At 38.6% G+C, this 14,334-nt stretch overlaps 1 protein-coding gene across 13 annotated transcripts in view; it reads left to right on the top strand.

Moving 5' to 3' along the window:
* Positions 1–13,829, top strand: part of SMARCA2 (SWI/SNF related BAF chromatin remodeling complex subunit ATPase 2) — a 115,214-nt gene extending 101,385 nt beyond the window's left edge. For 9 of the 13 annotated variants that reach the window (XM_075138246.1, XM_075138240.1, XM_075138249.1 and 6 more), the window contains 5 exons: positions 5,885–5,990; positions 6,801–6,902; positions 10,867–10,999; positions 12,138–12,280; positions 12,922–13,829. In XM_075138246.1, the coding sequence (XP_074994347.1) occupies positions 5,885–5,990; positions 6,801–6,902; positions 10,867–10,999; positions 12,138–12,280; positions 12,922–12,957 (520 nt within the window). In that variant the 3' untranslated portion in view covers positions 12,958–13,829. Of the gene's footprint in view, positions 1–5,884; positions 5,991–6,800; positions 6,903–10,866; positions 11,000–11,457; positions 11,643–12,137; positions 12,281–12,921 lie in introns of those variants that run through there. The other 4 variants (XR_012671066.1, XM_075138253.1, XR_012671067.1 and 1 more) reach the window with 4 other exon arrangements.
* The last annotated feature ends 505 nt before the right edge of the window (positions 13,830–14,334 follow it).

The raw sequence follows: 14,334 nt of genomic DNA, 5'->3' as shown, positions 1-14,334 counted from the left end.
CTTCCCCCGCACATGCTTTTTTTTAAAGAGCATCCTAGCGAGTTGCGTTTCATTAGGAGTTGTAATTTGCACGCTGTGGTTCTGGTTGTGAGTGCTCTGACTAGGGCAAGCGTGCAGGCTTCTTCATTCTACCCACTCTAAATTGAATTTCAGTATTTGTTAAAAGTGTGAAATTTGCCAGAAAAACGAGAACTTGCAGTTTTAGCTTCAAAGTTGTCTCTCCTTTTAATTCCAAAGGAAAAGCGGCGTTGATAGTAGTAATACTTTTGACAGGCCAGTGGCAGCTTGCTTCTGGCCACATACTGTCGTGGAAAACAAATACAAAAGGAGTCTCGTACAAATGAGGCCTAATTGTTCCTGCATTTAATTCCACTGAAGATAATACTGACTAAAATGGGTGGAAATATATGCTTGTATGCACCTTGTAAGCAGTTTGACAAAAATGAGAGAAAAACAGAAACATTGAGTACAAATATTTTTCTAAACAAAACTGTTTTTAAAATGAGCAGTATTTCTTAATGATTTTTAACTCGCACAGCATGCAAGTATTTTTTATGTGAGCACGCATAGGACTAGCATGTTGAGCTGATGCAGTAGCAATGAACTGTCACTCACAGTTCTTTCACAGTTGGGTCTTTTAATTTATTCTGATCCTTCTTCCCTTCAGCACGTATCCTGCTCGTTGCTAGGCAACCATAAGTGATTTTTACTGCGCATGATTTTAATGTGGTAGTTGTTGTGGTTATTATTTTCTAATTGCAAAAGTGGGGACAGGGATTAAAATCAGAGTTGCATTAATAATTACTAATTTCCTCCTGTTGTATCCACAACACAGCCATTTGAGATTATGTAAGAAAGGATCACATTAATTTACAGTATAGATGCACATATACAAAGAGAGAGAAGATAAACTGTTATTGATCTGAGTAGACAAAATCAGGCACTAGTCTTCTGTCTGTTGCATATTTCATGCCCTTAATGCTTTTTCTTTCACGGCCTTAAATGATTCTCAGTAATTATTTCAAGCAAAAGCTTGAAGGTTTTCTATGGCATTCTTAGTTTAATAGAATGTGTGAACAAATCACAGTTGGCTAGATTTATGTCTTGAAAATAGGATATAGCCATTTAATAATTTACTACTCTACATTTTTAATATAAAATACAATATAAGGGTGGGTGGGTGTATGTAAAAAGAGAAAAAAAAAATCATATAGCCATGACATAAAAAGCTCTATAATCATCAGGAGCTTTTTTAATAGGACAAATATGCTAAACATGTTTTAAAATGTGATCAAAACTAGATTATTAGTAGCTGTTTCCTTTATCCTTAAATCATGCTATTTGTTGTTAGACTCTGAAATGTAGTTGAAGCAACACCAGCATCAGTGGTTTAGTAATTTTTCTCAAATAGATGTTTATGTTAAAAGAAAGCTGCTGAAGTTTAAAATACAGCAATGATAACTCAGACCTTCTGCATCAGAAATCTGGATTCATACTGCACAAAGTTTTGAAAGCAACTTTTCGCACTTTTTAAAGGATTAGCTTACATCTGTATCATATGTCAGTATATTGCACAGATTTATTAAAATAACTTCATTAAGTTTGTGAAGTCAAGCACACAGGAAAATAGGATATAACAGAAAAAAGGTGGAAACCTAATGTGATTCCCTCAGGAAGTTACCTTACAGTATGCTGTGTAATGGCGCAACAGTGCACTGCTTTGCCTTGCCTTGCTTTGCTTTGCTTTGCTTTGCTTTTCTACAGACCCAGTTCCTTGCATACAAGGTGGGCACTGATCACTTAATGAATGGTTGAATTCCTCTGGGCTTCTTTGGACTTCTTATGGACTCTGTCCATAAGGAGTCTGAATGTTTTGCAGACACGGAACTTTTTTCACAACATTTTATTTTCATTTTACAAAGGAATAGAAACTTAAATTTTAAGACACCATTTGGGCACCAGAGATCTGATTTCTCAGAGTACTTAGACTTCTGTAGGTTCATAACAAATGGCATTGATCTGAGTTGCAGCTGTGAGTGCTCAGCACTTATTAACCAAAAAAAAATACAATTTTGTATTTTCCTCAATTTGCAAAGAAATAGAAACACATGTTAATTTAGACAGCTGTGTAGTGTGTACTTAATGCATTGCTTTTCTGTGTATCACTTCCAGTTTCTCTTTGAGACGGCAGTCTGAGATGAAGACAAGTTCTGTCATGTGGCATGACATAGTCACTCATACATATATTATTAACAAGATTGGTGCCTTTAAATCCATAGTATAAACACCTCCCACTTTGACAGGGGAAATATGAAAGTAATGAATTTATCTCTTTGGTGTGAATCAGTACCAAAGGAGATGGGAGCTGCAGTGGCCTGAGTTTCACAATTATTTGCTGGCAGGAGAAAAATAGTAAGACTAAGCGAGCCTCACTGCCCAAGCTGCAGAAGGCAAAGGCAGGGACTGGGAGAATGAAGCGTCGCCCACTGTAGGAGAAGATCAGGTTTGAGACCATCTAAGGAACATGAAGGTGCACAAGTCCATGAGACCCAATGACATCCATCCGCAGGTCCTGAGAGAACTGGCGGATGAAGTTGCTAAGCCACTATCCCTCATATTTGAGAAGTCATGGCACTCCGGTGAAGTTCCCGCTGACTGGAAAAGGGGAAACATAACCCCCATTTTTAAAAAGGGAAAATAGGAAGACCCGGGGAACTACAGGCCAGTCAGTCTCACTTCTGTGTCTGGGAAGATCATGGAATAGATCCTCCTGGAAGCTATGCTGAGGCACATGGAGGACAGGGAGGTGATTCGAGAAGCCAGCATGGCTTCACCAAGGACAGGTCCTGCCTGACCAAGCTAGTGGCCTTCTATGATGGAATGACTACATCAGTGGACATGGGAAGGGCTACAGATGCCGTCTGTCTGGACATCTGTAAGGCCTTTGACACGGTCCCCCACAACATCCTTCCCTCTAAACTGCAGAGATATGGATTTGATGGGTGGACTGTCTGGTGGGTGAGGAATTGGTTGGATGGTCACATCCAGAGGGTAGTGGTCAACGGCTCAATGTCCAGATGGAGATTGGTGATGAGTGGTGTCCCGCAGGGGTCCATATTGGGACCAGTACTGTTTAATATCTTCACCAATGACAGAGACAGTGGGATCCAGTGCACCCTCAGCAAGTTTGCAGGTGACACCAAGCTGGGTGGTGTGGTTGACACGCCTGAGGGACGGGATGCCGTCCAGAGGGACCTGGACAAGCTCGAGAAGTGGGCCCCTGTGAACCTCCTGAGGTTCAACAAGGCCAAGTGCAAGGTCCTGCACCTGTGTCGGGGCAACCCCCACCATCAATACAGGCTGGAGGATGAAGGGATTGAGAGCAGCCCTGCTGAGAAGGACTTGGGGGTACTGGTGGATGAAAAGCTGGACATGAGCCAGCAATGTGCGCTCACAGCCCAGGAGCTGCATATCCTGGGCTGCAACAAAAGAAGCGTGGCCAGCAGGTCGAGGGAGGTGATTCTGCCCCTCTACTCTGCTCTGGTGAGACCCCACCTGGAGTACTGCGTCCAGCTCTGGGGCCCCCAGCACAAGAAAGACATGGACCTGTTGGAGCAGGTCCACAGGAGGGCAACGAAAATGATCAGGGGGATGGAACGCCTCTCCTATGAAGAAAGGCTGAGAGAGTTGGGGTTGTTCAGCTTGGAGAACAGAAGGCTTCGGGGAGACCTTATTGCAGCCTTTCAGTACTTGAAGGGGGCTTATAAGAAAGATGGGGACAGACTTTTTAGCAGGGCCTGTTGCGACAGGACAAGGGGGAATGGTTTTGAACTAAAAGAAGGTAGATTTAGGCTAGATGTAAGGAAGAAATTTTTTACGATGAGGTTAGTGAAACACTGGACCAGGTTGCCCAGATGCCCCATCCCTGGAAGCATTCCAGGTCAGGTTGGACGGGGCTCTGAGCAGCCTGATCTGGTTGAAGATGTCCCTGCCCATGGCAGGGGGGTTGGACTAGATGACCTTTAAAGGTACCTTCCAATCCAAATTATGCTATGATTCTATGAAATTGCTAGTAATTGCCTGGAGTGTGAGGTGCACGTGGTCTGTCGGGGTATCTACCTTCCCTGACAGAGATGCACAGTATGTCGCCTTGTCTCACTGTGCAGCAGCAGCACCCAGAAGTGCATTCATGCATGTGCCATAATCTTGCTGTAATCTAGGAGGCAGCCTGGTAGCTACTGCTGAGCAGGCAAGGGGAATGGCTTCTGCTGCTGCAAGTCAGACAAAAGTTGTCAGGATGAGACAGAGGCTTTTGGTTTCTAGGTTTGCATTGGATGGAAAAATACTCTGCTGCCAATTGGCACACAGGATATTGGTTGAACAACGCTGATTAGCAAGCTGCAATTAGAACATTTACATTATTGTCTTCTCTGATGCAGGGTATATAAGGAGGAGCAGTGTCCCAGGCCTAAACCAAGAACAATAAGAAATCTTGGATTAGGTGAGCAACAGCTACTTAGGAAATGAGGGAAATTCTGTTTATTTCTACTTGTTCATTGGTGTATCAGGTCCATAAGAAAAATAGTATCTCCTCAAATTCTGATGCTATTTCAGGCATTAAGAAATACCTAAGATATAGTAGACATTCATGACTTTCATAATGGGTAGAGCCGTTCTGTGCTTTTTATCATCCGTATCCTCCATGGCAGAATGGCCTCAGTTAACCTTCGATTCAGTATTATTTTAATGTGTCTGATAAGATCCCACACCACTGTGGAGCGTGACTGCAAGAGAGAAGCTCAGGTGGAGACCAGGACTTGGCAGCCTTCTTGCCCAACTCCTGTGAACGTTTGGTATCCCTGAGTTACCATCCGAAGATGCAAATGAGAAAGCAGGGCCTTTTTGGACTAGCTGTGAGAGAAGGAAGCATGTGAATGTGCGCTGAGAAATGCTTGTGAATGCTATATGCAGTGAATTACAGTTCCTCTCAGCAGAGCTTTTTTCTGCTACTTTGTGAGAAAAACGACGTGCACACAGGAAAAAAAAAAAAGACTAAGCTCACAAGTGCCATCAACACATTTCCACATCAACACATTTCCTCTCCAGCCATGTATTATTTGGGAAGCCACAAACAAGAAGTTTTAAAAAACCCCTCAATTTGGAAGTGTTAAAATAGCTATTAATAAAGGATGAACAATGGGAAATCTGGAAATCTTAGAAATTCTGAACACCTGTAAGTGATAGGCAATGTTCCTAGAGCATGAAAGGTTTTCAGATAACCCATCACTTTATTTCAGATGACTGAAGAAGTACAAATGGCAGTAGTGATTTTCAATACAGTTACAATGATCTTCCCAGAAAAGTAACAGTCATTGATGGAAGTTAATAATTTTTTTTGTTCTAACATCTAGTTAGTCTGATAGCAATCAGTCTGGTATAATGGAAATCAGTATGAACAAATGGTTTGGTATGACGAGGAGGTACAAAACAACTATAAAATGACCGAGAAGAAGATAAACTTACAGTGACAGGAGGGACACTTTCTAAAAATTAGAAAACAAAACTGAGAAAAGGATAAGACCAACCGCTACATCGGCAGACCACTACAGAATTCAGATTCAGATTCAGATCCTGATCCTGCTTCCATAAAGCCTCCTACACATACGATCCTGTAATGATGGTGATATGTTAGGACAACAGCACAAAGGATATGTTTTAAATTGTAAATTAATTATCTGTACTTTCAAAGCAGGGTTCAATTTCTAATTCTTTGAAAGAAAAAATTGTGATTTTTTTTTTTCTTATGACTAGATTGTATGTACATGTGTTTTTTGTGAGAAAGTTGTAGGAATTCTTTGCATTATGGGTTTGTTTTTCTCAACAGTTCAGGACGGCAGCTAAGTGAAGTCTTCATTCAGCTCCCATCTAGAAAAGAATTACCAGAGTATTATGAATTGATTAGGAAGCCGGTGGACTTCAAAAAAATAAAAGTAAGAACCTTTTTTGGAAGTGGAGATTCCTCCATTTCTTTTTGTTATACAGAATGGTGTGCATGAAGTTGTCATTAAAATTACAACAACGTGAATATTGCATGTACCTGTATTTGTGGCTTAGATTTTAAACGTTGTTACGCACCTTGTTAGGAATTTTGTTTAGTGTGCATTGCAGTATATCACTGTAATTTCAAAGTCAAATCAAAATGTAGCAGTGTGACATGAATGACACTTTCAGAGATGACATCTCAGTGTCTTTTTTGCAAAGACCTAATTGTGAATCTGTAAGCACATCTTTGGTAAAACACAGTGTTTGTGAAGGTTTAATGGTTCTAGTGGAATATAGTCATCCCTAACTAGCTTCACATCTTGGAACAGCCAGATGAGATCCAAACACAGTTTAGCAGACAGGGTTTAGGTTTTGTGGCACATTAGGTAATATCATAACTCTCTGACTTTCATTCATGTCACAGCTTATTTTGTTTCTGTGCTAGAAAGAAGAAACTGGAACTCCTTTTACCGAAAGAGCTACACTTTTGCTTTTGTCCCTTCCAGTTCTCACAGCAATTGCTTAATTTTTACTCTATTACCCTGGTGTATTTCTTTGAGTAATATGTTAACAGTATGTTTTAAGACTTACTTTGTTTGTTTTAAACAGATACTTATCTTGATGCTTAGGTAAAATTTTTAAAGAGAAAGCTTTTAATGTGTTGAAATCAAATATTAATTCAGTGTTCTGTCTGCTGTTTTTCTTTCTGCACCACTGCCCATCCATACTTCTCTTCATTTCCTCCACAAATGCAACAGGAAAGAATTCGCAACCATAAGTATCGGAGTCTTGGAGACTTGGAGAAAGATGTCATGTTGCTGTGTCACAATGCTCAGACATTCAATTTGGAGGGATCACAGGTCTGAATGAACCACTTTGTGTTAAACACACAGGTTTCCCCTACCTAATGTTTTCAGTGCTTGTGGATTATATTATGTATATAAACTCTGTGTTTTAATTCTTACTTTGAATAGAGAAAAAGGCACAGTTTCTTAGAATAATCCAGAATTCGCTGGACATAGCTGCAGAGTGTGCATGCAGAGAAACTGGTTTTGACTCTAATTCTGAGATCAGTTTCTTCTCATCTGTGTGTAGTTCAGAGCTGCTGTAAGACTGTTTGAGTCTATGGTAAAAAGCAGTGTGCATAGAGTGATACATCAGCTTGGGTTTACCACAGTGGATGATAGAAAGGAGCAGATGTAACAGTACAGCTTAGGACGGGATGTTGAGGAAATACTTCGTAGTGAACTCTTCAGTTCTGCTAATGGAAGATACAAATTCAAGGTTTGTCCAGCAGTAAAGCCTGTGTGAAGCTTTATACTCTTCGAACCCTCTGGTAAATTTTTTTTTTTTTTAATGTTGAAAGATCAGTGTCCGTTTTAAGAGAGACAGTAATGATAAATCCCAGATGAGTCTTAGAGGTTTAGAAGGCAAAATCTCTCATCTCAAAGAGATGTTGCACACACATGAATGTGCTCAGTGCTGCGAATTCAGAACAGGAAACCGACACAAAAAGAGAGACTGCAAAATCTGGATGACAGATAAGAAAGTTGTGTCACAATACAGTGAAACATAGTCTTGGATGATTATTTTTATAGATGATGTCCAAATAGTGTGATGCAAACACAATATTAAATTGAAACAGAGAACATGAAAACAACTCTCGTAGTGCGCTAGAGGAAAAAAACGATGTTAAAAGAAACCTAAGTAAGAGTAAGCTGAAGGCTGATGCTGCCAATACTAATGCATCCTTCAAATTCCTAAACATTACTGATGATCCTTAGCTAAACAGGGGAGTTTATATTAAATTTGAGAGCTAAAAACTAAAATGAGCATGCAATTAATTATGAAGGATTGTTGAATACAGCTCATAATTTTGTGATTACTTTTGCTACCTAGAGACAGAAAATGTTTTCTGTAATAGGTAGTGTGGTATTTTTACTGTCTTCAGTTATATGGAAACAACCTAGAAACAAATCAGCTAAAAAATATTTTAATAAGAAAATTAGTGATGATAGGAAGCGTGGGACAAAATTTTGCTACATGTCCAAATGTAAATTGCCAGTTTACTGCTTAGTCACATAAGAGTAAAACAGCTATAAATATCTAATGATAACAAATGCAAAAAAAAAAAGTGAAGGAAAGCTAATACCAAAAAGTATCACTGAGACTTTAAAAAATGGTAAAAGTTGTAAGAGGAGGTAAAAAGAGGCAAAGGAAAATCAGTAGCTGAATGTGAAAAATAATGAAATTATTCTCATCAGAACAACTCAAGTTGCTAATGGGAAACTGGTCTCTTGTTAGGCAGAGGTGGTAGAATTGACAGGAGTAATCCTGAGTGGGTAGAAATATTCAGTAGATGTTGCTGCTCTGTTTGGAAGTAACCCAACCTGTATCAGGGTGTTGCATTATTATTTTCCATTCCAATGTACCAACATTACTTACCAGAGCTAGTATTGCTTTTTATAGCATGAAACCCAAATAACTCGTATCTAAGATTTTTTTAGGTTTCTTTCTGGTAAGTTCTCATACCATTCATTTTGATTTCCAGTGAATTGTGGGACACCTAAAAATCCTCCAGTTTTTAAGGCTACCTCATGTTCTTTGTAATAGTTTGGGTCCACCTTTGCTCTGTCATAGCAGTTCACTTCAGTAAACTAGATTATTTGTGAGTACACCCAAAACCAACAGGCTAATTCAGGCAGTTGTTTAAGTACACAGTGACTTCAAGTGAAATTCTGTGTCTTTGTTCTGTTACTATGAGGCATGCTGCTTTTCCTTGGAGCAAAGCAGTTCCATCTGAGCTGGGATCTTATGACGAGTTTTCAGGGAGAGACAGCTTTGTGTTTTGAGGTTTTTGTCCTTGATGCAACCTCAGTGATTTGAAAAGTTTTTCATGTCGTAATGGTCAAATGAAACACAGACATGTAAGGGATTAAAAATAGTATGTGTCTATTGAAACAGAAAATTTCTTATGAAGCTCTGTTGTCATTGCTTCTCCCTTTTTGAAAGAAGTTCCACTGTCATTGCTGCTTGATTTTTTGAAACCTGTTGGAATTGGATTTTGGTCAAAATAAGAAAACTTTTATTTGCACAGCTTTTCCTGAAACAGCCCCAGGTTTTTTGTGGATCAGAAGAGATACTGAATATTACAAATAATTCCACATTAAGAAGGTTAAAATAATTTTTAAAAAAACTTTATTTCCCTAGGAAACTCTGTGTAAAAGTCTGGGTCACAGTGATACCTTAAATATGTAGTGACCAGCATTAAAAAAATACGATGTTGTATGCATCGTTAATTCTTTTTGTCTTAGAAAAATGTTTGGTCTGAGAAGGGACAGCAAGGTTAGTTGAAAGAGCCATTCCTAAGAACAATGGAATATGCTAGGCCTACGCATAAGAAAAATGGTCCTCAGGAGGACCTCAGGGGCTTCTATCGATAGCTGACTTGAAAAGAAGTAGGTAGAAGAGAAAGTCAATAATCATTTGACTTCTAGGAAGGAAGCTGTGAGGTCTCACAGCCCACTAATGTCGTAAGACAACAGGAGAAAAGCTTTTTCAAAACATTCGTGATCATTATATATATGTCAAGAAATTTTACCATGTCAAGAGCAGTCAAATGTCTCATAACAAAAGGCACAACAGTACTTCCAGAATGGGGAACAATCTGCAGTGAGAGGCAGTATTTCTAAAAAGGACTTGGTAGTCAAGTGAAAAAAGGGAGATTCATGTAAAGTATTTTGAACAAAGTTTTTCTAGATCATTTTGTTGAACCTGCAAAGTATTAGAGCAGTTTTATCAGTTTTAACATACAGATTGTATAATGGCAGCCAAAAATCCTTCCATTATCTTTCTGACAAATACCCGGTGTCCCGTTGTACAAGAAAGTCTGTAATTTAGCCAAAGGAGTAGTATGACAGCCAAGGTAGTTCACGTGATGATGATGATGATGATAAAGCCAAATGCAATCTATGACTCTGTACCCTTCTATTAACTATTCTTAATTGTCTAGTGCTGAATTGTCCAGTGCTTGGTTTCTGACATGTTACAAAACAAATGTACAAGCTCATTTGGTAAGGTGATTATGAAATCCCAGATACTCACCAAGACAACAAGATTTTTACTGTGTTAATCTGAGAAATGTGTTACAAGCCAAATGTAGTCCTCTCACTCTTTAGAGTCCCCTCATGCTTGAGGTTAAAGAGAAGGTCTGATGTACTTAAGATACTTAGCAAGCTACCGAATGTTTGAGAACAGGTGCTAAGTTTAGAACTAGCACTGGTTTTTTTTTCCCCCCCCTCAGTCTTTTTAGATCTGAGAGGAAGGAAGGAATGAGCTGCTTGGGATAAATCATTTTCCTTGTAGTCACTTTGGATTTCAGAAAAAAAAAAGGATAATTAACATGAGGGTTAGCCATTTGTCATTATCAAGTGTATTGCTAGACTGTAACCCATTTTTTAATTAAGGTGCTTACTGCCTGTTGCTTTGGCAGTTTTTCAAGGCTGTTATGACCTAATGAAAAAACACAATAGTTCCTATGATAATAAAAATAATAAGAAAAACACTCTAACTGGACATTTTAGATGTAATACAGTTTAAGAGTTGTATTTTTGTTTCTCACTATTGACAAATTTCTTCATTTAGAGCATGAAAAATTAATGTTGCCGTTTCTTGTAAAATTCATGCAACAAGCATTGTTACTCAGTATTTGAAAAGGCCATATATATACTCTGTGGGTTTGCACTAGAAATTAAGGTCTATGCTGTGAATTTTTTATATTGCTTGACTTTACAGTTCTGACATAAGTTTGTATTCATACTGTAGATCTATGAGGATTCCATTGTTCTTCAGTCTGTGTTCAAAAGTGCACGACAGAAGATTGCCAAAGAAGAAGAAAGCGAGGATGAAAGCAATGATGATGAAGATGATGAAGAAGAAGAAGAATCAGAATCAGAATGTGAGTCCCCTGCTAAATACTGAAAAGAAAGTACATCTGGGGTTGGAAGGGGAGGTTTTCCAGTTTCTGCATGGAGACTGATTATAAGGTTCTATTTTCCGTCGGTGAAAGTAACTTCTTACTAAGATTGCTGCTTTGGGTGTTAACATTCGCTTAAGTCTTTTGGCTGTATGTTCTGGCTATACCTGTAAGAGTATTTTTTAAGCCAGAAACGAATCACAGAGGTGCTTTGTGGAAGCAGATCTGACTGGCTATGAATGTTTATAAGCCCTTCCAGTCCTGTTCATGTTATTTGTAAATAGAAGTGCCTGGAAAGGCTAGAGACAGTCTTTCATTATCCGTGGGTGGTCAACCTTCAGGCATGGTGTGACATATAAAACTCATCACCTGGTTAAGAACCAGATGTTGCAAACATTCTTCAGTGCGACGAGGACTAAGTGAAGCTCCGATTGTTTCAGAAGCAGGAAGTGACACTCATTTAGTCCCTGCAGACTTGGCAACATGATACAGTGGAAAAGGAGGGATTCCTTCATTCCACTTTCTGCCACCCAGTACAGCTGCCCATACTCTTCCAGCTATCCCATCTGTCTGGTTACAGGAACTGTAGTACTTGGCCCTCAGCTCTTCCAAGTACGTCACACAGGTATGCAAAGTATGCAACCTTAGCAGTTCATTTGGAAATGAGCGGGTATTCTGGAATCAGGAATTTAACATGTTCTTCAGAACGGTGTCAACTCAAAATCACCTCCACATAGCATTTCTGTAGCTTAAAATAAAAAAAATGTCTGTACAAAGGATAAACATTTCTATGTGCAAGGAAGAAAATATTTTTGGATGTGTATCTTCTCACAGGACCATATAGTACCTGTAGATGCCATGCATTCCGAGAATGAAAAGAAGATGCATGTGGTCAACTTAAAGTTATTCTTTATAGTTTAATACAAATTATTGTTAAAACTATCAAGAAGTACAGAAATAAAAGCAAATACCTCTGCTTCATGGTTCCACAGTCCAGATAAAGAACACAGGGGGATAGCTTTTCAGGCTGCTAGCAGGGGTGAATTTCTGTGAACAGAGACAGCATTTAAAAGTTGGTAAGTGAAAGTTACATTCATGTATGCTGTTAAACTTCTTGCAGCGAAATCAGTGAAAGTCAAAATCAAGCTAAATAAGAAGGATGAAAAAAGTCGAGAGAAAGGAAAAGGCAAGAAGAGGCAAAGCCGAGCAAAAGCCAAGCCTGTCGTGAGTGATGATGATAGTGATGAGGATCAAGATGAAAATGTAAGTTATGTTCACTGAGACTGTGGAAGCGGTTGCAGTGATTGCGTCTCTACCCTGTCCTGCTTACTGTCAGAATTCTCAACTATTCATGCTTAAGCACATTTTTAATCTGTACTGATCATCTTGAGAGAAATGGGCGAGGGTGTTAACTGTATCTGGGTGTGCTATGAGATCTGGTCCCAGTGCTGAAAGACAAGAAGTCTAAGAAGTTTGGAGCTTATTTCTTGGGGCTCTTACTACCGTCATTGAACCTTTAAACCTCATGGTCTCTTTGCTTTTGTCCACAGACGAAAAACTGTTAGCTTGATTTTTTTTTTTTTTTTTTTTGGTGGGTGCTCCTACTATTGCAACAAATGAAAACAGACCTCTTCCCAGTTGTTTTTAAATCTCTGGGTAGAAAGAAAGATCTGGTGTTTTCTGACTCTCTGTCTTCCCTTCTCTAAAGAAGTCTACAGCAATTAAATGAAATGTCATGAAAGAGAAATATTAGATAACATGGTACCTTTCTTAAGGCTATCTTGATTTGTCAGTTTAATTGTCATTTTTCTTCCTTTTACTTTCTTTTTTTTTTCCTTCTTTAACAAATTCAACAGAATAGCTGGCAAAGAATTTCTGACTTGTCTTGTGTCTCTTACCTCTAGGACCAGTCGGAAGCAAGCGGAAGTGATGATGAGTGATCCATAGGGTTTATTTTCTTGGCAGAACTGACCCCTTCCCCTTCTCTTCTCCCTTCTCCTATTTTACACCCAGTGAATTCACTTTGTCAAATAGACATTGGGCTGTTTCTGTATTCTCATTCTCTATAAATTAGCTTTAGGATAGTGCCAGACAAACATATGATATCATGGTGTAAAAAAGGAAGAAAATGTAACATATTGTGACCAAATGGGCCTCAAAAGATTTAAAAACAAAACAACAAAAAAAAAAGCTTTTGATGGAAAATGTGGGTTGATAGTATATTTCTATGGGCTGGTTTTAACTCGGTGATGGTTTGATTGTGCCTGGTTTTATCATTTGATAGGATGTTTTCAGTGGCATCAGAAAGACAAAAAAAAAATCTTTTGTAGCATTGATAACCAGGAGAAGCCATTAAAAGCCACTGGTTATTTTATTTTTCATCAGGCAGTTTTCAAAGTTTTTATTTGTTCTGTATTGTTTTTTTACACTGTGGTACATATATGCAACTTTGTTTAATAGCTTATAAATGTACAGTAGTTAGCCTTCATCCACCTCGTCCCATATACGTTTTTCCACTTTACGCTTGACGATCTTCAGAAAAATGCTTTTTGAATTGTATCAAATTTATGTCTACTGTAAACTTTGCTTAACTTTTCTTTCTTCGATTAAAAAAGTTGGGTTAAAAAAATGCTATTGAATATTGCAATCTATATAGTGTAATGGATGGCTTCTTTCATCAGACTGATCTTCTATGTTACCAATGTGGATTATCACCTTTTCCCTAAAGTGTACTTAATCTTTGCTTTCTTTGCACAATGTCTTTGGTTGCAAGTCATAAGCCTGAGGCAAATAAAATTCCAGTAATTTTGAAGACTGTGGTGGTGGTGCTTTCCTAATAAAGAGATAATTTAGCTCAATAGATGCGGCCTTACTTTAAGAGTTCCACAAAAATCTTTTTATGGTAGGGATGAGAGGGCAGAAACGTCTCCTGTAGAGAGGTCCACTGTGGTCTGTCCTGAATGTAAAATAAGAACTCATTCAAATACCGTAGAAGTATCTTCAGAGACGGAGAGAAGATACGCAATACATGTTGAAATGAGAATAATAAGATCGAAGTAGTAAAATAATACCTTAAAGTAAAAGTGTAGTTCATTACCTAATTGCAACTGAAGTGATTAAGCAATAAAATAAACATTCGTTTTTCTTTCAGGAAATGTGTGTCCGTAGGCCTCAGTGGGCATGAATACAATTAGTTATGCAGGCAGTCAGCCTATAAGTCAGTTTATTTTAAGTATTATCTTGCGGTATCAGGGTTGTGATGCGCTAAGATATGGTAGTGTAAACATTTAAGCTACATATCTACAATTAATGTTGCT

This window comes from Calonectris borealis, chromosome Z (assembly GCF_964195595.1).
Source record: "Calonectris borealis chromosome Z, bCalBor7.hap1.2, whole genome shotgun sequence".
Taxonomy (NCBI): Eukaryota; Metazoa; Chordata; class Aves; order Procellariiformes; family Procellariidae; genus Calonectris; species Calonectris borealis.
Note: the sequence above shows the minus strand (reverse complement) of the source record. Positions and strands in the feature narration are given on the sequence as shown.